We start from the raw sequence: 23,698 nt of genomic DNA, 5'->3' as shown, positions 1-23,698 counted from the left end.
TTTATTAGATTAATATTTATTTTAACCATATCCACTGCTGTTTTGGATCTGCATTTACTATTGTACTGCAGACTTTATATTTAAGCTATTTTTTATTTTTGCCTAAACTAAAACAATTAGAACTTTCTTGACTTATTCAAGAAAAACTCTCCTCCAAATATAAATTTTGCACCCATTTTGAAAGTTATTTTTTCCTGCCATACATCTAGGTTAAAATGATATTTCACTACCTTACATCCTCTCTCTTGCACTATTGTTTGACTAACCTTATAATAAAAATCATGAGAGCTCCTCCCAACCCTTCCCACCATGTGAAGACACGACAAGAAAGCAGCCCTCAGAAAATCAGGAAGAGAATTCTGAGCAAGAAACTCCCAATGCTAGCATGCTAATCTGGAACTAGCAACCTCCAGAAATAAATATTTGATTTCTAAGACACACAATATATGGTAACTTTTTGCGGCAGCCTGAGCTAAGACAAGCCATGATATTGACTACTATCATTGTATGTGCTTGGCTTTGGGTATTTCAGTGCCACCACTGGTCTCCATGTATCAAGGCTTATCATCTCCAACACCAGCAGGCCATCCAGTTCTGCAATGGCACATGTTTCTTTGGCTCTTGCTTATAGCACAGAGGCCACCATTGCACTTTTGAGAATGATAAGATCTCTCCCACCAGTGCATGTTCTAATGTTTGGTAATTTGCTTCTAATAGCCGAAAAGTAAAATTCAGGGTAGGAAGTAGAAACTACTCTATCTGAAAAAAAAATTTTTTTAGTTGATATTCCAAGAGAGATAGGAAAGTGTATATCTTAGTCTTGAAACAAATATAATGAATTGAGAACCATGCCTAAAAGGAAACAAGATGAGGATGCAAATTTTATACTTTCTATACTTTGACTTAATCTAAAACTCCTAATTGTGCAGGCTGGTATCATTTCTAGAAGCAATGAGAACTTTCATGATTCAATAGCCATTTTTTACATTTTCTTGTCATTATTATCATTACTAGAGACCTGGTGCATGAATTTGTGCACCAGTGGGGGTCCCTTGGCCTGGCCTGAAGGAATTGGGTTGAAACAGGCTCTCCAACATCTCTCCAGGGAGATCAGATTGCAAGAGGGCACAGTCCATGTCGAGGAGCCCAACTGGTGTATGATTGGGGCTGGGGAGGGACCATGGGAGGGCTCCAGGGCACCCAATCCCAATCACCAGACCCCAGAAACAAGCTAATGTACCAGTGGAAGAATCTGACCCCTGGTGGTCAGTGCATGACCTGTCAAATGAACAGTGAGACACTTAGCATATTATATATATATATATATATATATATATATATATACACACACACACACACACACACATATATATAGATATATATATCATATATATATTTTATAATGTGTATCTTATATATTATATTAGTATTACACTTTACATTTTCTTTGTTATTTATTTATTTATAAAATTCTTTACAAGATTCAAAAGAAAGAGCATATAATTAAAAGCATGAGACTTGTTTACCCTGATCCCACCCACTTCTTCCAAGTAAAAACTGATATTAGCCGAAACCGGTTTGGCTCAGTGGTAGAGTGTCGGCCTGCGGACTGAAAGGTCCCAGGTTCGATTCTGGTCAAGGGCATGTACCTTGGTTGTGGGCATATCCCCAGTAGGGGGTGTGCAAGAGGCAGCTGGCCGATGTTTTTCTCTCATTGAGGTTTCTAGCTCTCTATACCTCTCCCTTCCTCTCTGTAAAAAATCAATAAAATATTTTTTTTAATTAAAAAAAATAACTGATATTACTTCTTTGAGGGTTCCTATAGATATTCAATGTGTACACATACATATGCTTGCACACAGAACTTACATTTTTTCCTATAAACACATTATACACTTCTTGTGTACCTCATTTTACAATGTATTTTCAAGATTGTTAAATATTTATAAAAATAGAGCTGAATTCTCTATTTACTGACTGCATAATAATCCACCATTTGCAAAGGTTAAATTTATATTACCAATTCATATAGATGAATTTATTAGAGTTTCCAATCTTTTGCCATTTAAAGTGATAACTTGATTAATTGTAAGTATATTTATTTAAACATATATGTTTCATTAAGTAAACATGCTATATCAAAGCATATGAACATTTATCCTATCTAATAAGGGCAAGACATTGATATTCTTTAGTAGGCACTTTTCATGTTAAAGACTTAGATGAATGAAAAGAAAAAGAATACAAACCAAAAACAAGCCATAACATATAACCATATTCTGTACTGTATTCCAAATAACTATTGATCTTTAAACAATGAGCCAAACCTTCTCAAAACATTACCAAAAAATTTACCAGATGTACAAAATATTGAATCAATCTCACTGGCAAGTCTATCCATGATTTTTGTAATATAGGGACTATTGTCACTTTTACTACTATCAATTATATTTCTCAAATGATTGATCTCTACATTCATATCTTCAGATTTCTTTTTAAATCCTTCTCTAAGCAAATCTTCTTGAACCTAAAAAAAAAAAAAAAAAAAAAAAAAAAAAAAAAGATGAGGAGAGAAGTAAAATGTTTTAAATTCCCATGTTTTTCAAAAATTACATTTTATATTTAAGAATTTTTCCCTTCTACTCTTAAAATTGTTCTCTCTTACACAAAGATAATTTTGCAACAAAAAATAATCTTGTCTTGGACTAAACACAGAAAGAAAGCATGTTTATAGTCTTACAAATATTCACATACCTATTGGGTTTTGCTAGAATATTAAGCCTGGCCTGAGACAAATATATTATGTGCCCGTCATAATACCAGCTGAGAAGTAAACTTAATCTGCTAGTACTAATTTTCAGTCCCACTTGGAATAATATGGCCAGCCAAAATGCAGAAAAACATGGGAAATTATACATGTTCTAGAACCCTGTACAGATAGCCAATTAGGAATTCTTCCTTTGCCATATGATAACTTGGGTAGAATTTCCATACCTGGGAACAACTCAACAGGTTTGATTTTTTAATCTGGAAATTTATGATAGTTTATTGTCAGTATAGCTCTACCTTAGAGTGTTTGGGTGGTAGTAGGGTTCCTGATAATAGGCAATGATCTTGATAAAGCAAACCAGTTGGTGGTAATAATAAATATATATATTTCTAATATCTATTTATCCAAGCCAAATAATATCACCTTCAAATAGCCTAAAACATCACCTCAAACCCTACTTATATTCCACAAGTGTTCAGAGATGAGATGCTTGTCCTGACCACTCTAGAGTCTATGCAGAGATTTCAAAGATTTTTTTACAAAGAAAGGGGACAAGGAAGATTCAAGGCTTTAGCAAATCACAAGTAGTAAATGGCTTCCATGGTCTTGATGTAACATTCTCCATCCCACGTGATGTACTAGGACAATGACAATGGAACACTACTAAGGCCATGGCAGGACTTACTTTCAATTTATGCTCCAACATCATATTCTGCTCTCTTATTATAATCTCATTTTCCTTCTCTATCTTCTCTGTCAGTTGCAATATATTTTCCTCACGACTCCTCCTATGTGCCTCCATTTGCTGCTCCTGCTCCTGTAGTTCTTGTTTCTTTAGCTCCTGTTCCTTCTCAGCTGCCTCCTTCTTGGCCTGCTCCACTGCCGCAGGGAGGTTTGAGAGAGGGAAGAAAATTAGGTGAGGACTGATCTCTACCCTCCTGAACTCTGAGACCAAGTCAAAGTGGAATGAGAGGTGGAAGAATCTGAATTGATCCCTTTGGACCATCAGGAGCACATTTCGGAGTGTGATGGGAAAGGCTCTGGCTGGCTGAGGTGCCCTGGTGTTTTCAGAGTTAGAGAGTATGTCCCACAGAAGTACAGAAAGCTCCTTGTTTCAGGAGGTTTTGTTCTCACAACTGTCAAAGGACAATGCAGATACCTGCCACCCATTGTGAGCCTATCCCTGCCACTTACCTGCTATGGCCTTCTCCCCATCTGTGAGTGCTTTGTCTGCCTGCAAAATGGAATTCTCTGTTGCTGCCAGTGACTGCAGGAACCTATAGAGAACTTCATTTGCCTGAAGAAAGAAGAAGGAACAAACTTTGATTTTCACTGGGAAAAATAGTGCTGCAAAACGAAGTATGTCCATGTAATTTTTCCTTCTAGGTTAAAATTGCATCATGATTTCACACAGTTTCCAAGCTTCTTAGAGCAACAGGGGCTCTTTATACTCCCTGCAGTCTCTCTCCCAGTGTTACTTTCTATTCTTTGCTCTGAGTTCCAGACAGTGAGAACCACGTTCAGTTCTATAAACCCACTGTCTCGGCTTTTGTATATTTGCTTATCAGGGAGCAATGTTGTCTCCAATTAGTACTCCTGTTCTCCGCTGCCACTTGCTGACTTTAACTCTAGGCAAGTCGTTTTAAACCATCTCTGCCTCTCAGTTCACTTGTGTAACATATTGAAAAATTATAGATGCTCCCTAATGCTATATAAAGGATAAAATTAAAATTCTAAGGAAAGAGCTCAATACTGTGTCTTAACAGTAAAAGTTCAATTAATATTAATTGCATTGTTGTTTAATGTTATTACTTGTACCATCACCATATAGCCAATTATTTCAGATAATCTCTAAAGTATGATAACCCTGTGTGCAACTGTCTATATGTTTGACTTCCTTTTCTCTTTTCATCAGCCTTAAGTACAAAGGCTCTGACTTCAACTTCTAAATTGTCTGCCTTTGACACACTGGATATAATATTGTTGGATGGAAATGATTATTTCTCTTATGTCTCTTGTGGATTTCAGAAATCTATTTTCATTTTTGAGAATGGGCATTTTTATTCTCTATAGAAAGGAAGACGAAATAATAGGCCTTCAATGCTAAAAGAGTCATGGTATCTCCATTCTCCCATGTTACCCACACTGATGCTGTGCTCTCCGACTTGCAAGAGACTCTCTTGACTTTAATCTGTAGGATCCCTATGCTCCCCTTATTCCTCACCTTCACTCCTTTCTTGGACACTTGGCAGTAGTCCTGTTCAATCTTTCCCTTTGTTTCCATGTAGAGCTTGTGACCACCAGGAACAGAGAACATGCCTGCTGAAATACCTTCCATTAGGGGCTTGGAAAGCTGCTTAAGTGTATCCTGACAGTATTTAACAGATGCATCTTCATTCTGCAGCAAGAACTCATTCTGCTTATCTTTTATGATTTTCTGCAAGGAAAGTATAGAGGACTGTCACCAGGAGAAAGTAACAGAAGAGAAAAAATTCCAAAGAATCTGGTGGAAAGAAGTCTAACTGTAGTCCTCATGAGAAAAGTATTCTGTTGGAGATGGACATGGAATAAAACAGGAATTACAAGGCTTCCTTTACCCACAAGGTAGGTAATTCCATGTAAGCCAGGGAAAAGCTTCCAACCTTCCTAGGTCTCAGGTTCCTCATAAAAAATGTTGGTTTTGAATTCCCTCATCTCTATGGCTCATGCAGCTATAACTTTTGGTAATTCCATCTTCAATGACACAATGATACAACAAGGAGTCAAAGGAGTTGAAAATAGCCTGGTATGGAAGGTCTGTTTAGAGACATTTGGTTCCATAGAGTAGGATAGTCCCTCACGAAAGTGACTAGCTGAGGAATAACTTTTGGGTGTTAAGGGGAGACTTGAATTCAATATAAGTATTCAGTTCAGAAAGATATCTATACTGATTATGCATCCGGGACCAGAGAAATTTTTACATAAAGTGCCTGAGGTATGGTGAGGAGAGGAAGAAGAAAATGCAGTCTTTTGAAACTCTATCCTTCATAAGAATCCAGACTACTGGATCCATGAGTGCAGGAGGTCTGGGGTCAGAAAAGCTTTTATAGGCTTCATTTACAATGGAAAGGTAACAATGGGTAAATAAATACTAAGACAAAGTACCACAAGATCCTTCAGGAACACCTGGTTTTCATCCTTGAAGGAGTTCTCCATGAAGATTGCAATGGCTTCTCTCTCACAGGCTGCATGCAGGTCCAGCAGCTCCTGCAGGGTGTCTGTGGGGAAACTCACTCTCTGGGCCATCTGCTTGCTATAGTGGTCGGCTGCCTTCTGAATGGCCCTAGAGTTCTCAATTTGGGCGAGAGTTGTCATTGCATTCTCCAAACAAGGCACTAATCCATTGTTGATGGCAGTGACATAAGTCTCAACCAGAGTTTTTAGACCTAATAAGCCAGGAAATTTAAGGGATAAATATCAATTTATCACTCAACAGGATCCATTTATGTGAAACTACATTTCTAAATCTCTCTTTCTGTCCCTTTCTTTCTCACACAAACACACATATATCCACACACACACACACACACACACACACACACACACACATACACACATATGCATATACACCCAAAACACACCACTTCCTTCTACTATTATTGGAGTACACAGTTAGATATTAACAAGAGACCAGGGAACTTATGGAATCACAACCCTATAAAGGATGATTAAGTAGGAAAAAATAGCCTTACAGTCACTCTGGATAGTCCACCCAACTAACCAAAATGGAAGAAAAATGGCACAGACGTAAAATTTCTATACTAAGTACCTGTGAGGTAGGAGCCAAATAACCAAGCAGAACTAAGAAGCAAGTGCAAAAAGAGCCAAAAGGCAGACCATAAATGGGGGAGGGCACAAACCTGGGGAAAGATTGCCTAGAGGAAGGGCACAAGCCCTGAAGAAGACATGAAACAGAATGGGTTGTTTTAAAGAAAGGCTGCTCTTTCCCAAACCCAAATATATATGGGAAAGCTTAACAAATACTTCAGGGCAGTAGCTGCCCTCTAGCCTTCCAGTTCTCTGTCTTCCTGAGTGTGTACTTTGCTTTCCACTTTAATAAGCCTTGCTATTATCGTGTAAAACTTCTTTACATTAGGGTCCCTGAAATTCCTTTCACACAACACCACAGAAGAACATATTCCTACAGTAACACTTTTGTCCCATTGACTCTTAATTTTTGTTTCTTTAGACCCTAAGGTTAAAATAATTCAATACATTCCTTTATCTAACATACTAAAGGGTATCTGGAAAACAATTTCCCATTGAAAATCTTAGAAGCAAATTGTAGACAGACAAGGCAGGGTAAATGTGATCCTATTTTTTTCTGAATTCTGAAGATTCCCATAAATTTTTAGAGCTTTATGGGCTAATGTACATTATTAAATTGCTGTAAATGCCAAAAATACCTTCTGTATTCTTCTTGCAACTCTCATCTTATCTAAAAAAGAGGGAATATTCAAATTGACCATCATGCTGTAACTGTCAAGATGGCTGCTCCCACAGGGGAGGTAGGGATTTAGTAACACAAGATGGCTGCGCCCACAGTAGAGGCTGAGTTCCTGTAACAATCCTTAAAGAGCAGTCAGCAGGGACCTGAGGCTACATGGGTTTGGGCTGGAGCAAGGGACCTGAGGCTGCACCCTCTGCCTGGTGGGGCTTGACAGTGGACCTCAGACCATGCCCCCCGCCACTACATCAGCCTGGTGGACCTCAAGCTGTGCCCCCCAACCTGGTGCCAAGCTGGAGGACCTAAGGCTGTGCCCCCCGCCCTGCAGGGCTTAATGGAGATCTCAAGGTATGTCCCTGTCCCAGGCCAGGCCAGGGGACCTCAGGTCATGCACCCTGCCCCAGGCTGGGGGACCTGAGGCTGAGCCCCCTACCCGGCAGGCTTGATGGGGGCCCTAAGGCTGTGCCCTCCCCGCCCCCTGCCTGGCAAGTCTTGATGGGTCTGGATCTTGCCCAATGGGGGTGGGACCACCCAGGTCTGAGGCACACATGGTTAGGCAAGGACTTGACTCTGGGTCCCGCAGGACACACCAGACTCTGACAAGAGAAAGATTTTCATATACATTTTACTTATTTTCTTTCATCTCTGAAGTGTCTATTATAAAGGGCAAATAGCAATATTAAAAGGTTTCCTCTAATCCCTTTTATTGTGCACAAATTTTGTGCACCAGGCCACTAGTTCATTAAAAAGAACTTCAACTGAGGAAACAGCATATTCTGTTGTGTTTTTTTTCCCCCCAGTTAGTGATTCATTAAGATCAGAAGATTTTTATATGTACGGATACTGCAGATTTTGCTAATAAAGGTTGTAATTTTGGAGACAAATTTATAAACACCCAAAAGTATGATAAGTATACAATTGTCATCATGGAGTATGAACATCTATGACTCATAATTCCATAGAGAATAAAAAAGAAATCCTAGAGAACACATCCTATAATATATTAAAAAAATATTAGGCCCCACAAAATGTGAAATGGAGACTCACGTTTCCCATTGATCATGATTCCCTCCCTGAGTGTCTTGGTCCTCGCTTGGGTGAAGATGTAAGAACAGAAGTTCTTTGTTTCTTCCTTGAAGTTAGGATCCAGTTGGTTGTCTGCAACCTTCTCAATATTGGCTAGAAGTTTTTTGTCATTTGTTGGCCGGTCAAAGACAAAACACTTCCGTCTTGGAAAGAAATTCCGGATGCATTCTCTGGGGAGATTAGATATTTGAGCTTTGTGATTCATGCCTGAAAGATTAAATCAAACAAAACAGGTATTACAGTAGAAGCATACATAGGACAAGGGATCTAAATATTTCCATGACAGGGATTTTTGTATCTTTGTGATATTCTCTCTGTATAACTTGTTTATAACTCCTTTAGCATGGACATCCATATGCTTCTTCAACATCAAATTTACCATTACACAACTCTGGGGAAAATCTTTTGAAGACATCAACATGATTAAAATACAACAACAATGATCTGTTGTTGCTATCAGACCTAAAAATGGTAGAGTACTGTGTATATTGTCTATATCACTTACAGAATGAAGAACAGAAACATGGGTCAAGCATAAGTTTTTGGTCTATTTGATTCCATGGGGAAACAAAGCTATGGATGAAAATGAAGAGCCCAAACAATACTTAATGGCAGTGCTAGAAATATCAGATTTAGCAGTGTTAGAAATAACATGATATTTATTTAAGGAAAACTGTTTAGATGCTAAAAATGAAGTGTACAGCATTAACTTTTTAAAAAATAAAAACCTCTGAAGAATGAAGAGTAAATGTAGCTAAAACGTAATTTTAAGATATCATCAATAGTCTCTAAATTCTTTAAGGTAAAGAACTATATTTCATCTTATAACTTTGCTGTGTAGCCTATTTCTCATTGTTTTGAGAAACCATAAATAGAAACATAAAATCAAGAATGTAAAAATCAGAAGTGATATTTCTTTCAAGGCTTCATAAGATACTTACATGTCAAGGTAAATATAACCCATTCATATATTTTTATTATTTTGAAATTATAGCATGGGTAAACATGTGGAAATGGAAAAAACCTATTATATAGAAAAAATGATTTATTATAATTAAAATTTCTATAATACCCAAAAGTATCTATGGATTCAACACAATCCCTTTCAAAATACCAATGATGTTTTTCATATCACTAAAATAAATAATCTAAAAATGTATGTGAAGCCATATAAGACCCTTAATAGCCCCAAAAATACTAAGAAAGAAGGACACAAAGTTGGAGGTATCATGCCACCTGATATCAAACTATAATACAATGCTATGGTTATCAGAACAGCATAGTGCTGGAATAAATACAGACATATAGATCAGTGGAACACAGCAGAGTCCAGAAATAAACCCACACAAATATGATCAATTAAGAGATGACAGCCAAAACCGGTTTGGCTCAGTGGATGGAGCATCAGCCTTCAGACTCGAGGGTCCCAGGTTTGACTCCAGTCAAGGGCATATATCTTGGTTGTGGGCACATCCCCAGTAGGGGAGGCAGCAGATCGATGTTTCTTTGTCATTAATGTTTCTAATTCTCTATCCCTCTCCTTTCCAATCTGTAAAAAAAATCAATAAAATATATATATTTTTTAAATAGATGGCAAAGGAGGCAAAACAACATATAATGGGGTAAAGACAGTCTATTCAATACATGGTGTGGGGAAAATTAGACAAATACACACACAAAAAAGGAACTACATGACCTTCTTAAACTATATACAAGAATAAGCTCAAAATGGATTAAAAGATTAAATGTAAGTCTCAAAATTATAAAACTACTATAAGAAAAGATAGGAAGTAAAATCTCAGATATTTTTCTTAGCAATGTATTTCTTTTCATATCTTTCCTCTGGTAAGGGAAACAAAATAAATAAACAAAAGGGACTACCGTAAGCTAAATAGTTTTTGCCCAGCAAAGGAAGCCATAAACAAACAAACAACCACCTGAATGGGAGAATGAATATATTCTCCAATGACACATTTGAGAAGGTGTTAATAACCAAAATTTATAAAGTACTTATACTATTCACCATTGGAACAATCTGAGTTAAATGTGAGCAGAGGACCTGAATAAAAGCTTCTCCAAAGACTACATACCATAGCTAATATAGGTATGAAAAGATGTTCAACATTGCTAATCAGCAGGGAAGTGCAAGTTAAAACTAGAAGGAGATATCACCTCATGCCAGTCTAAATGGTTCTCGTCAATAAATCAACATAGTATATGTGTTGGCACTGTTGGTGGGTATACATATTTGTACAGTTACTTTGGAAAAGAGAATGGGATATCTCAAAAGAATTAAAAACAGAACTCTGTTATGGCCCAGTGACTTTACTCCTGGTTATGTATCTGAAGAAATCCAAAACACTAATTATATTCATTTCAGCATTATTTACAATAGCCAAGATATGGAAGTAACCTAAGTGCCTAAGAATAGACAAGTAGATAAAGAATAGGTAGTGATAAAGTACACACAATGGAATACTGATACTACTCAATCGTAAAAAAAGAATAAAATTATATGCTCAGTGAAACAAGTTAGAGAAAGACAAATATCATATGATTTCACTTATATGTGGATTCTAAAGAACAAAATAAACAAAATTGAAATGGATTAATAGATACAGAGAAAAAAACTGATGACTGCATGAAGAGAGGAGCACAGGATGAGGAGATTGGGGATTGGGAGTTGGGGGCGACCAGGCTGGCAGGGGAGTGGTTATGAGGGGACTAGGCTGATAGGCAGAAACAGTTAGGCACAATGAGGAAGGCAGGCAGACAAGTGGTTGGGAGTCAGCAGTCCCAGTTTGTGATAGGGATGTCCAACTGCCAATTTAGGCCCAATGCATACCTCGGTCCCAGATTGAAGAGGGTGCACACTGGGCTGAGAGACAACCCCCCAGCCCCACCACCACAACAGTGCATGAATTCTATGCACCGAGCCTCTAGTACTTACTAAAATTGTAATAACTATTCATGGTGCCAGGTGGGTACTTGAAATATAGTGGAGATCTAGTTGTAAACTATGTATTATCTAACCATTATGCTATGTATATTTGAAAATAACACAAAATGATATTGAGTTTAAACTACAATTGAAAAATAATTATTTTTAAAATAAAAAATCTATGATATATAAATTAAAATTATATTCTGATAATTATCAAATAATACACAAAAGGATAGATTGAAAAGGCAAAATATACTTATTCAGGTTTATTAGAATATAAAATCATTATATATTTTATATATGTATAAAGACATTATATGCCCATTTTAGATGAATTCTCTCCAATTACATGAAAGATATTTTTAATTAGATAGGCTTTTCATTGTATAATAATTTTATGCCTACCAAGTATCTGATCAGCTGTTTTCCTAAACAGTGAAAAGCAGAAACTAAAGTAATAAATATAAGTGTCTGGTTTTTAGAAGGCTTTACCACCACTATATTCAAAGTTACAATTGAATTCTAAATTATAATGTGTAAAGAACAAATTGGTTATGAATAGTTTTACTCTACTTTAGGCTCCACTTTTCTTATGTGAACTTAAACTCCAGTCCATAGAGCTTTTCTACTCATTCCCAACCACCATTTCTGCAGACTTCTAGTCTCAAGTACAAATGCAACTCCAGACATGATGTTTAGTACCTCCCATCCACTGCCCAGCCATGCTTTGTTACCTGGAATCAGCTTCAAGGAATTCTCCAGGTATTCATCTTCTGTGATAGGGAGACCATTTAACTCCAGCTCCAGGGAGAAATCTCGTACGGCCCAGATAAAGTCTGGAAAAAAACTCACAAACTCTGCTGAATCTTCTATTCCATCTGGTGTAAGGGAGGACTTTGCCCTGATGAGTTCTGTCAGCTCAGTCACATAACTAGGATCTTGCTAAGGAAAATAAACTTTCTAACCACAATTCCCACATTTCTCTCATTAAAAGAAAGAAATAAACACTCTCTTTCACTCTGGTTCCCTTTGGTCTACCAAAGGCAACTAAGTGAGAGGAAAGGAGAAATTGACCAGATCTCCATTCCCAAGCCTCCATGACACATGGAGGTTGGTTTCCTGGAAGGATACTGCAGCTGCTCCAGGGCCTGGTGGTTGATGGTACTCAGGCTGTTGTAGACAAACATGCTGCTCAGAAGCACGGCCAGGGCAAAGATCCACAAGTCATCCTTAGGGTCACCCTGGAAGTACATTAAGGCAAGACATTTAGGGGTTTACCCTATAGAAATTCATTCAGATACTGAGTCTAACAGTCCTTCACTTTATTTCAGGTAATGTACTCACCATGCAAACAAATAAGTTTGAAAATTGAAATAAATATACATATGAGCTTTAGCAATTACAAAGACATTTCTAGTGATTTTGCTTCTTTCATATATAAAAGGATTTTGTCATCACAGAGTTTTCTTTTTAATGGATTGATGAAATAAATGACATATAAAGTACCTTAGTGCAGCACCTCGTGTGCTATTATGTTAAATGAACTGTGTTAGTACATATTTATTCTACATATATTTGGTGGTCATGGACTATATAAAATATTCCATAGTTAATATAAATTGGGATGTATTTAAGAAATATTTATGGGAAGCTTCTGAATATTTATACTGTTGTTAAAATTAAAAAGCAGTTTAAAATGACAAATATTAATTTCATAATGACTATTTCAAAGCATAACTAACATCTAAAGCAATGAATATAGCAAGGATAATATCTATACAATGCTTATATTAATATCAAAAACTTTAGTTCTAGTAGTAAATGAAGGATGGGTGGGAAGACATCAACAAAAAAACTTGTATGCAGACAACTCTTGAGAATTGAAAATGGCAGCATAGGTAAACACCTAACTGCAGCCTCACACAACAATTTCAATAAAATACAACTAAAATACAAAATGGACATTACCCAGAACTACAGGAAAGTCGACTGACTGGAAATTCTATAACGAGAAGGAAAGAGAAAACCAGAAGGAAAATCAGAGGAGCTGTAAAAGCCAACGGTACAGAGACACATTGCATGTGCTGAGATGATGGAGCCAGAGAGGAGGGGGAGGCTGAGTGCCTGGCTGACGTTCCCTAGCATGAAGGAGATGAAAGCTTCAGACTGTGCTGAACCCCAGATCTGACAGTACTGAACCCCAGTTCTAGGCCAGACCCTGGGGATCCAGGCTCATACAGAGGGAGTCTGGGCTGTAAGGCAGAACCGCAGGGGATCAGCGAAAGGCAGTCCTGGAGGCGTGCACATTACCGCAGAAGATGGACTATTGACTCTGCTGTTAGATTGCCCTAGCAGGAAGGAGACAAAAGCTACGGACTGTGCTGAGCCCCAGTTCTGACTGCACTGAACCACAATTCTAGGCCAGACCCTGGGGACCCAGGCTCATTGGAAGGGAGCCTGGGCTGTAAGGTAGAAACCCAAGGGAGCGGCAAAAGGAAGTTCCAGAGGTGTGCACATTGCGCGCAGAGAATGGACAGTTGACTGTGCTGCTGGATTTCCCTACCAGGAAGGAGACAAAAGCTCCAGACTGCTCTGAACCGCACTTCCAACTGAACTGAACCCCAGTTCCAGGCTCACTGGGGAGAGCCTACACTGTTTGGTAGCAGGCAAAACTTGAGGGCACCTTTCTCCCAGAGGTGCCTGCAGCGAGTACCAAAGCAGCGAGTACTGAAGGATACACAGGAACACTGAGACTGTAGGGATCCACCCTGAAACTCCATCCCATCCAAGCTGAACACAGAATTTTAAGGCTACCAACTCAGGAAGCTGCGAAAATGCCGAGACAAGGAAACAGATCACAAACGAAAGAAATGGAGGACAAAAAGAGACTGGATATAGAGTTCAAAACCACGCTTATAAGGTTTTCCAAGAATTTCCTAGAAAAGGCCGAAAAAATAAACAAGACCTTTGAGGATATTTAAAGGGATCAACTAGAAATAATAAGGAATTAACAAGATATAAAGAATACATTGTCTGAAATAAAAAATATTATACAGAGTCCTAAAAACAGAATGGAAGATCACAAGAATCAAGTCAAAGATTTGGAACATAAAGAGCCAGAAGACACTCCTCTGCAGAACCAAGAAGACAAGAGAATCCAGAAAGTTGAAGATAATGTAAGAAACCTCTGGGACAACTTCAAGCGAACCAACATCAGAATTATGGGGGTCCCAGAAGAAGAGAGAAAGCAAGATACTGAAAACACACTGAAAGAAAGAGTGACAGAAAACTTCCCCCACCTGGGGAAAGAAATAGACTTACAAGTCCAGGAAGCTCACAGAACCCCAAACAAAAGGAATTCAAAGAGGACCACACCAAGACACATCATAATTAAAATTCCAAGAGCAAAAGACAAAGAGAAAATATAAACACAGCAAGAGAAAAGCAGGTAGTTACCTATAAAGGAGCACCCATACAATTCTCAGCTGATTTCTCAACAGAAACCATGCAGGCCAGATGGGAATGGCAAGGAACATTTAAAGTGATGAATAACAAGAACCTACAGCCAAAAATATTTTACTCAGCAAAGCTATCACTCAGAATCTAAGGCCAGATAAAAAGCTTCACAAATAAAAAAAAGCTAAAGGAGTTCATCACCGCCAAACCAGAATTATATGAATTGCTGAAAGGGGATCTTTAGGAAGAGAAAGAAAATAAAGATAAAAATTATGAACAACAAATACATAACTATCAACAACTGAATCTAAAAACCAAGGGAATTAAAAAAAATCTGATGAACAATATTAACTGGTGAATATAATAGAATCAGTGTTATGTAAGGGGAGTGAACTGACAATTCTTGGGGAATAGGGATGTGGGGTGTGTGGGAAGAGACTGAACATAAACTGTGCACCTATGAATGAGGACAATGGGGGATGGGGAAAGGGCAGAGGGTGGGGTGTGAACCTGGTGGAGGGGAGCAATGGAGGGGGGGAAAATGAGGAACATTTGTAATAATATGAACAATAAAGATTTATTTAAAAAAACCCAGCTTGTATGCATATACACATGAAATATGAACACTGACAATAGCATGCAAAAGGCATGGAGAGGGGATAGATGGGAGAAGACATGGCTAATGGGAGGGCAAGGAGAAAAAATATGTAATACTTTCAATAATAATTATACATTTTAAGAAGTTTTAAATTAAAATTTACAAATCTAGCATGGAAGACCAGAGCTCTGAAAATTGGAAAAATTTTACATAACATTAAGTCTTCCTCAGCACCTTGATTGAAAATTAAAGGCTTAGCACAGTGTGAATTTGATTAAATTAAGGTAACCTGCAGGTGAGAAGATCCAGGAAGTAAAAACAGACATGGCAGCATACAGAAGTCTTTTCAATAAAAATTATTTGATCTGACTGGAACAGAGTGTAGGTCAAGAAGTTAAAGCTGGATAGTGAGCCTTGTGCCACCAGATGAAAGACCTTAAAGGAGAGGTAAATTTGTGTGTATAAAATACAACAGGTCTAATAACGGCACAATACAGAATTTTTGTTTTATTATAAACACTGTCTAAAGTTGTTCCCCAGAGCAAAAGTGGAAAATATCCAGAAAATTTCAGATTTATATTCCAAAGCCCAATTTAAATAAAATGATTATAATAAGAAGTGGCACTTTTGACACACAATAGGTTATTTGGTCAGCATGATTGTTTGATATTAGAGGCCTGGTGCACAAAATTCATGAAGGATGCTGGGGGGTGTCCCTCAGCTCAGCCTGCATCATCTCAAATTTGGGACACCTCCAGAGATGTCTGACTGCCCCTTTAGGCCTGATCCCACCAGGATTGGGACCACCAGGATTGGGCCTAAACAGGCAGTCCGACATCCCTCTCACAATCCAGGACTGCTGGCTCCCAACTGCTCACCTGCCTGTTTTCCTGATTGCCCGTAACTGCTTCTGCCTGCCAGCCTGACCACACCTTAACCACTCCCCTGCCAGCCTGATTGATGCCTAACTTCTCCCCTGCCACCCCGTTTGCCTCTAACTGCCCTCTGCTGCAGACCTAGACACCCGTAACTGCCCTTCCCTACAGGCCTGGTCTCCCCAACTGCTCTCCCCTGCAGGCCTGAGCCCCTCCTCCCTCCCCTGCCAAACTGTCCTTCCCTGGACAACTAGTCATCCCAAAGTTCTCTCCTCTGCCAGCCTGGTCACCCTTAACTGCCATTCCCTGCAGGCTTCATCACCCCCAACTGGCCTCCCATGCAGGCCTGGTCCCTCCCAACTGCCCTCCCCTGCTGGCCATCTTGTGGTTGCCGTCTTGTGTCCAAATGAGAGCAGGATCTTTGACTACATGGGGGCAGCCATATTGTTTGTTGGAGTGAGGGTCAATTTGCATATTACTCTTTTATTAGATAGGATAGAGGCCTCGTGCATAGGTGGGGGCCAGCTGGTTTGCCCTGAAGGGTGTCCCAGATCAGGGTGGGGGTTTTCTTGGGGCATGGGGAGGCCTGGGCAAGAGGCTGTGGTGTTTCCAGGCCGGTCACGCCCTCCAGCAACCCAAATGAAGGCCTGTTATCTGGGATTTATTTATCTTCTACAATTAAAACTTTATAACCTGGAGGGGAGCCAAGCCTTCTATTCATTCTTTGGCTGCAGCCATTTATGTTGGGATTTATTTATCTTCTATAATTGAAACTTTGTAGCTTGGAGTAGAGGCCTGGGCCAGCCAGAGCATGTGGAAAGCTTGTCTTCTTCCATCACCAGGGAAACCCAAGCCTCCCTCCTGCTCTCTCCATGGCCACAGCCATTTTGGTTGAGTTAATTTGCATACCTGTTCTGATTGGCTGATGGGTGTGAATGGTGGGTGTGGCTTGTGTGTATAACGGTGTGATTGTTAATTTGAATATTACTCTTTTTTAGATAGAATACTTCAAAATAAAGAGCTAATATGCCAATTAGACTGGACAGTTAAGTGACCTTTCAGGACAACCTGCCAGAATGACCTAAGGGTGGGGGGCAGGGCCAGTGAGCCTGTGCCTCTAGGCCAGCCATGGTGGTCTTGGCAGCCCCCTTTGCATTCCACAGAGGCAGTGGGAGAGGTGGTGGTGTGGGCCAGTCTAGTCCTGGTGCCACGCCTTCTGCAAAGATGGCTGCAGAGGAACGGGCCTAAGCTGCAGCTAGATATCCTCCAAGGGCTAGCTAGATCCCAGAGGAATGTCTGACTACCAAATTAGGCCCCATCCCTCAGGGAGTGGGCCTAAGCTGGCAGGTGGACATCTCTCCCTAAGGGTTCCCGCACTGGGTGAGGGTGCAAGCAGGGCCAAGGGACCACTCCAGAGCATGGATTTTTATGAACCAGGAATCTAGTATAGAAATACACAGCTTTAACCAATTTGGCTCAGTGGATAGAATGTTGGCCTGCAAACTCAAGGGTCCCAGGTTTGATTCTGGTCAAGGGCATGTACCTTGGTTGCAGGCACATACCCAGTAGGAAGTATACAGGAGGCAGTTGATCAACGTTTCTCTCTCATAAATGTTTCTAACTCTCTATCCCTCTTCCTTCCTCTCTGTAAAAAATTGATAAAATATATTTTGAAAATAAAATAAATAAATAAAAACAAAATTTTAAATCTTTTGGTAGACATAGAAAGTTGTAGAAGTTTAGGTACTATTTCCAAATAAGTCTCAAACAAAAGCAGAAAAGGAGAAATCATTGATTTTACCCTTTAATAGAAAACTAAAATATCAAAGACCCACCTTAAAATGTTGTAGGATAACAACATGCTTTTATAGAGCTATCTCAGTAAGAAGTGTCTCAAAGTCTTTCAGAATGCTTGGTCAGTACTTGGTGAACTTCACCATAGGACCAAGACTCTTTGAGGGCAGGGCTTTTATGTGGGTCACTAGTATCTACAGTACCAACTTAGAGACCCAGGAATATGGTGCTCAGCAATTGTTTACTAAATTGAGTCAAATTATTCATGAGTGCCTAGAAATAAAAGAAAATTTAATCAATGTACCATGACACCTAAACTAGAAATAAGAGTCAAACAACTGAGAATTTGCCCGATATATAGTTGGATTTCTAGATTTCACAAATAGATCAAGCAGTTAAATTAAAGAGTTTGTTATGAGACTATCCAGAATGAAACCATTTTGTCTTTGACTCTCTGCCTTACCTTTTCCACATCGCCCAGGCCCTCGGTGTCTAGAAGGACCAGAGTGCAATCAGGCTTAGAGGGGTGAGGCACACACCACATCCAGATGCCCTTGGTTTCAGACTGCACCGTAGAACCCAGAGGGAAGCCTGTAAATGAAAAGGAGACCGAACCCACAGTGACAATAGACAAACAAGGCAGCCAAGGGACTACAAAATTAGACTTTTTGGAATGGAAATACCCCAAAATATAAGATGGTGCTTTCTCTATTTTGTAAGAATGCTTTACTTTGTGTGTCATCTATCCAAAGGAGAAGATGAATGTTAACTGTGAAAATGATACTCAGCAAGAGCTCAAAATGGAGGTGAAGTGCATCCATGAATCAGACATAATAAATGCCACTGAATACCATATAAGAGCATTTAAAAGAATGGTCCAATAATGGCCAAATAGAAGTGGGTAGAAGAGAGATGTCTAAAGAAAAAGAAATTCAGATAATATTTTTCCAATCAAAGTGAAAAAAAGGCAAATAATATGGGAGAAGTTGTTATTAACAATGGGATTTGAACTCACAAAAATCTTTAAACATGATGATAGATATGAAAATGTCTTTATACATTCATGGGAATATTCCATAGAGAGAGTAAAACATGTTATGAGCAAGAGAGGAGGCACAATTTCAAGACCCCAGTGTTGGCACAGGTAAAAGAAAGAGTCTATGCATTAATAGGAGAGATTTTCTTAACAGGAGTAAACCTGAATATGGTAATAGAATATATTAAAGTAATGATTTAGTGGTTAAGTATTAAACTTAGAAGTTTGTTTTGTTGCGATGAGTCTAGTTCCCACTTCATGCAGCCAGAGAAGAAAACTAATAAGCTGTGATATAGTTAGAGTAAAAACAATTGGCCTCAGCCTAAGATAATACTAATTAAGGTAATAACCTATTAGTAAGAATTAGAATTAGAAGGTTGGTTTACTGAAAGGAATTTCATTCTTTCTTCATGAGACTAGTGAAGAAAACTAAGAAATTGTGAAATAGCCAGAGTCAAAGAATTGTTCTCTGCCTGAGACACCACTCACCGTGATTCTGTCCTGCAAGCTGGTTCATCAAGTAGGATTTTCCTGTACGATACGGTCCTGCAATGGCCACGACCACCACTGGCTGAGAAATCTGGTCAAGAAACTCTAGAGCTTCCTGATTCACTGACAGATGCTCATTGTTGTTTTCCACCAGGCAAACGGGGGCCATCATGTTGGATTTAGATGCCATGGCAGCCTGTCAACCTAGAACATCCCATTGAAAATAAGCTTTCAATGTCATTCTCTGAAACAAGGTTGTGCAAAGCAGCCATCATCTAATGACAGTGTTCGTGTTCTACTTTGTTCCTGTTTTAGTAAGCATATGCCAGCCCTGCAGTAAAAATTCATCTATTTTTGGTTCTATACTTACAGTGAATCTATGTAAGGGCCAAAGCTGTAAAAGCTTCAAAAGAGCTGCATGTGGCTCTGGAGCCTTAGGTTGCTGACACCTGGGCTAGGAGATTGGTGTCATCAAAACCACAGCATCCTGCACTCCTGTTTGAAGTCAGAACAGACATTCTGCTTGAGGCAAAACAGGCCAGGTTGTGTAAACTACCTGAGAAATAGCTCAGGAAGGCCAGGTCTTTGTCCTGAGGGGCCAATCTGGGAGTAACATACCAACAGTGGGGGGGGGGGGGAAGAGGTATAAGAGGAGGGACTGCCCCTCCATAGGGGCTCACCCTGGGTGTTTGCCAGCTGCTGCTTCAGCCAAGGTTTGAGCCCGGATTCGAATCTGTAATAAACTCTTGCATGCTTAATCAAATTGGCTCCAGTGGTTCATCTCTTGGGGAACTCGCTCCGTAACAGACATCACAAATTCTGCATCCTCCATGTACTATTAAAAATATTCATGTGAAAATATCAAGTGGGTGTGCATAATTCCTGGATATGTCTGACAAAGGACTTTGTTAGGGCAGAGAAAGTATACTTCCTATACTTCAGGAAGTGCTGAGCTGATATCTCCTCATTTTCAGAACATACCAAGAATGAAGCTGAGCTGGGTGGTGTCCTAAGCAAGTGTTAGCCTGAGCAGTGAATTATTCCTTTCCCAACTATTAAGGATGTTACTGGGAGCTGGGGGAGAGGCCACAATCATAATGCATCCCATCTGTGTCTGGCTCCTTCCTTCCTTCCTTCTTTTCTTCCTTCCTTCCTTCCTTTCTTTCTTCCTTCCTTTTTTTCTCTTTCATTCTTTTTTCTTCCTCTTTCTCTTTTTCCATTCAACAAATAAAGGCAAGTCAGAGTTCTCTGAGCCAAGTCTACTCTTGAGAAACAAATTAAATTTTAAAAATTTAAATTTAACATTTTGTGTAAGCAGTGAATCTAAGGTGGAATTAGAATAGGACCATAAGTCCAAACTAGTGCACATTACAATGAGGAACACTGAGCTCATGCATGAAGAAGCTGTCTCCATGCACCACCCCATCCCTTTAAGCAGCCAGGAGAACACCTGAATCTCTCATCTCTCCATGCACCCACATTCTCTGCTCCACCATCTACTATCCCGGTTATGTGAAGTACTACGAAACTGTCACCTCACAACTACCACTGCCCCTGATGGGGAAGCTAAAGCCAGCAGCTGAGCCCTGTAATCCAAGCTACCAGACTACTGGTGTCCCTACCTCTCCATTCCTCAGTCCACTCTGCATCAGAAAGTGAGAGGTTTAAGCTCAGGACCAAGTTGCTTGCAAAAGAAAGTTGAATTCCCACTTCTGTCCCACAGCTCCTTGGTCAGAGTGTCCCAGAACAAGCCCCCAGATCCTTCTCACTCTTCCTTGCTCCCTCTCCTCCTCCCACTTTTCTGTTGCTAGTTTACAGAAGTTTAAAACAAACAAACAAACAAACAAACAAACAAAAAAAGCTGAGAAACTGTTTTTTCATTCTTACAAAAAACTCAGCAAAACAACTGAACCTAAAAAACAATAACCGATGTAATTTTTTGGTAGGGTCTAAACATTTTAAAACTGCAGAATGAAAACCTGGCTTAGAATTTATAGGGTTTTTTTCTTCATATAATTTATTGATTTTTTACAGAGAGGAAGAGAGAAGGATAGAGATCTAGAAACATTGATGAGAAACATAGATCAGCAACCTCCTGCACACTCCCCCACTGGGGATATGCCAGTAAACAAGGTACATGCCCTTGACCGAAATTGAACCCGGGACCCCCTCAGTCCGCAGGCAGATAGATGCTTTACCCATTGAACCAAACTGCTTTTGGCTTTTTTTTTTTTTTAATAGGTATTTTTAATTAAGCTGCAGAGAATGAAATATTTCATCTAAATACCACTTTATAGAATGTTTGGAATACTAAATACAGTTAATGTAATAAAGAATGTTTTCATGTTTAAATTGTATGTTAATGATCATCTTCTCTGTTTTTTCAATGTCCCACAAACACCAGGGAAATGTCTGAGATGGGGAAGGGAAGATGAAGGAAGTGACTGCAACCAGGGCTTCTTAGGAAAGAACAGGTTTGGTTTCTCAGTCATAGAAAGGACTTCAGCCCCTTCCAGGAGGTGATGTAGGGTGCACCCCTCCAGGCCCTGGGCAGAGCTCTTTGTGCAGCCTGGGAGGGTGCCCAAGAAGGAGCTGGGCATCCCAGGAACAAGCTGTGCCCTCTGCCCTGCAGCAGCCTTCCATCCAAACAGCTTATAGCCCCGGGGGGCACCCTTCCTCTGCCCCCACCATCAGCCAGCTGCCTCCAGAGCTGACAGTGGAGACTTTTGCCTCCAGAGCCAGGTGTGTTGCGCTGGAGCATGCATTGTTCTTGTTGATGTTTTTTAATGAACATGTGCATGGAAATCCAAATCTCTGAGCCAACTTACCTGTCTCCTAAGCTGCAGACAACGGATAAATTCTTGCCTCTTGCTGCGTTGCTTGTCCTGAGTCTGGCTCCGCAGGGTGCTCACAGTTCTCTTTAGAAGCTGATAATGAAGCCAAATATGAAGTGAAACTGTTTTCAGTGTGGTTGAGAAAAACCAAAATCGAAACTGAAAGGACACTTCCTTTCTGGGAAGTTATGTGTTGGAGCTTCACCCCTCTCTCCCTCTTCTCCGCCACCAGAAGAAATGCAGGGTGGGTTGAAGTATCTTCCACTCCAGCTTGGAAATCCCTGTCTGGCACCTCCCCCTCAAGGGGCTTGTGTTTCCTGACTCCATAGGAACACAGAGCTGCAGGGCTGAATGTGAGCCAGTAACAGCAGACTGACAGTCTGCAGCATGTCTCTCAGAAGTACTTTGGAAAGGCAATGAGGTTTTTCTTATTGTTGTTGTAGTAATTTTATGCTAAGACTGCCTTTTCATTTTTGGCTTTAAAAAAAACAAAAAACTTATTATTAATTTATCCTTCTTCATTATCAATAACTGTGTGTATAAAACTCCTATTTTCCCTATCAAGAGATAGACCCTAGTATTTTGTAGCATATTCTCCCACTTATTGTTATTTGTTGTTTTTCTTTGTTGAGGCTCTGTGGGGGAGTGGAAGGTCCTGAGTTTATATTTCGAGTGTTTTTTTCAGTGAAATAATATAAAAATACAAACTAACTCAAAACTGAACATTCAAAATGAACAAAGAAGTCATAACCATCAACAAGTTTTTAAAAGTTGACAAGGGCCACAAATATTGTCTTGTTCCGGTTTTATTGTCTGTTAAGTATTGTTCCCTATATTTGCATTTTCATCTGAATAATAATTCAGAAAAAATATGTAATTGTACAAGATGCCACTCTAATAGATTATTTAAAAAAAAACAAACCTATAATCAAAGTATTTTTGTTCTGGACGGATATAGGTAGGAGCTGTGTTATTAGAATGATTTTGAGTGAGTGTCATTGTTTATTTTTCTGTGCCTAGAATATTCTGAGTTGGTTTCAAAGACATTTAAATGTTATTTCCACTTTCACCAGTATGCTTGGTTGAAATCGGCTCTTGGACAACATAGTAAAAATAAAGCAGCAGCAGCTAGATGTTAGATTTATTTTAATAGATTTATCATAAGTAGATTACTAAAATGAAATATGTATTCCAAGAAAGCTGTTACATTGAATACAATATCATAACATAAATTAAAATCTGAAAATTGAAATTTCCTCCTTTAATATGTTATATAATACTACTTATTGTGTTCTCATGAGAATGTTTGTCTTTTAATATGAGATTATAC

General features: G+C 39.2%; 2 protein-coding genes across 2 annotated transcripts in view; both read right to left on the bottom strand.

The window, feature by feature from the left end:
- Window positions 1-23,698, bottom strand: part of LOC118724004 (guanylate-binding protein 7) — a 290,363-nt gene that overhangs the window by 258,595 nt on the left and 8,070 nt on the right. The window lies entirely within an intron of this gene.
- Window positions 1,909-22,514, bottom strand: LOC118724001 (guanylate-binding protein 6-like). The gene is made up of 11 exons (XM_036446845.2): window positions 22,363-22,514; window positions 19,535-19,738; window positions 18,473-18,600; window positions 12,418-12,527; window positions 12,021-12,217; window positions 8,304-8,549; window positions 5,915-6,195; window positions 4,995-5,207; window positions 3,965-4,067; window positions 3,456-3,649; window positions 1,909-2,527 (listed from the first exon to the last, which is right to left on the bottom strand). Exons 2-11 carry the CDS (start codon window positions 19,722-19,724, stop codon window positions 2,300-2,302), a joined length of 1,890 nt encoding a protein of 629 aa, XP_036302738.1. The 5' UTR covers window positions 19,725-19,738; window positions 22,363-22,514; the 3' UTR covers window positions 1,909-2,299.

The sequence above is a fragment of the Pipistrellus kuhlii genome, unplaced genomic scaffold (assembly GCF_014108245.1).
Source record: "Pipistrellus kuhlii isolate mPipKuh1 unplaced genomic scaffold, mPipKuh1.p scaffold_m20_p_2, whole genome shotgun sequence".
NCBI classification, from domain to species: Eukaryota; Metazoa; Chordata; class Mammalia; order Chiroptera; family Vespertilionidae; genus Pipistrellus; species Pipistrellus kuhlii.
The sequence above is the reverse complement of the archived record's forward strand: the minus strand, read 5'-3'. Positions and strand labels throughout refer to the sequence as shown.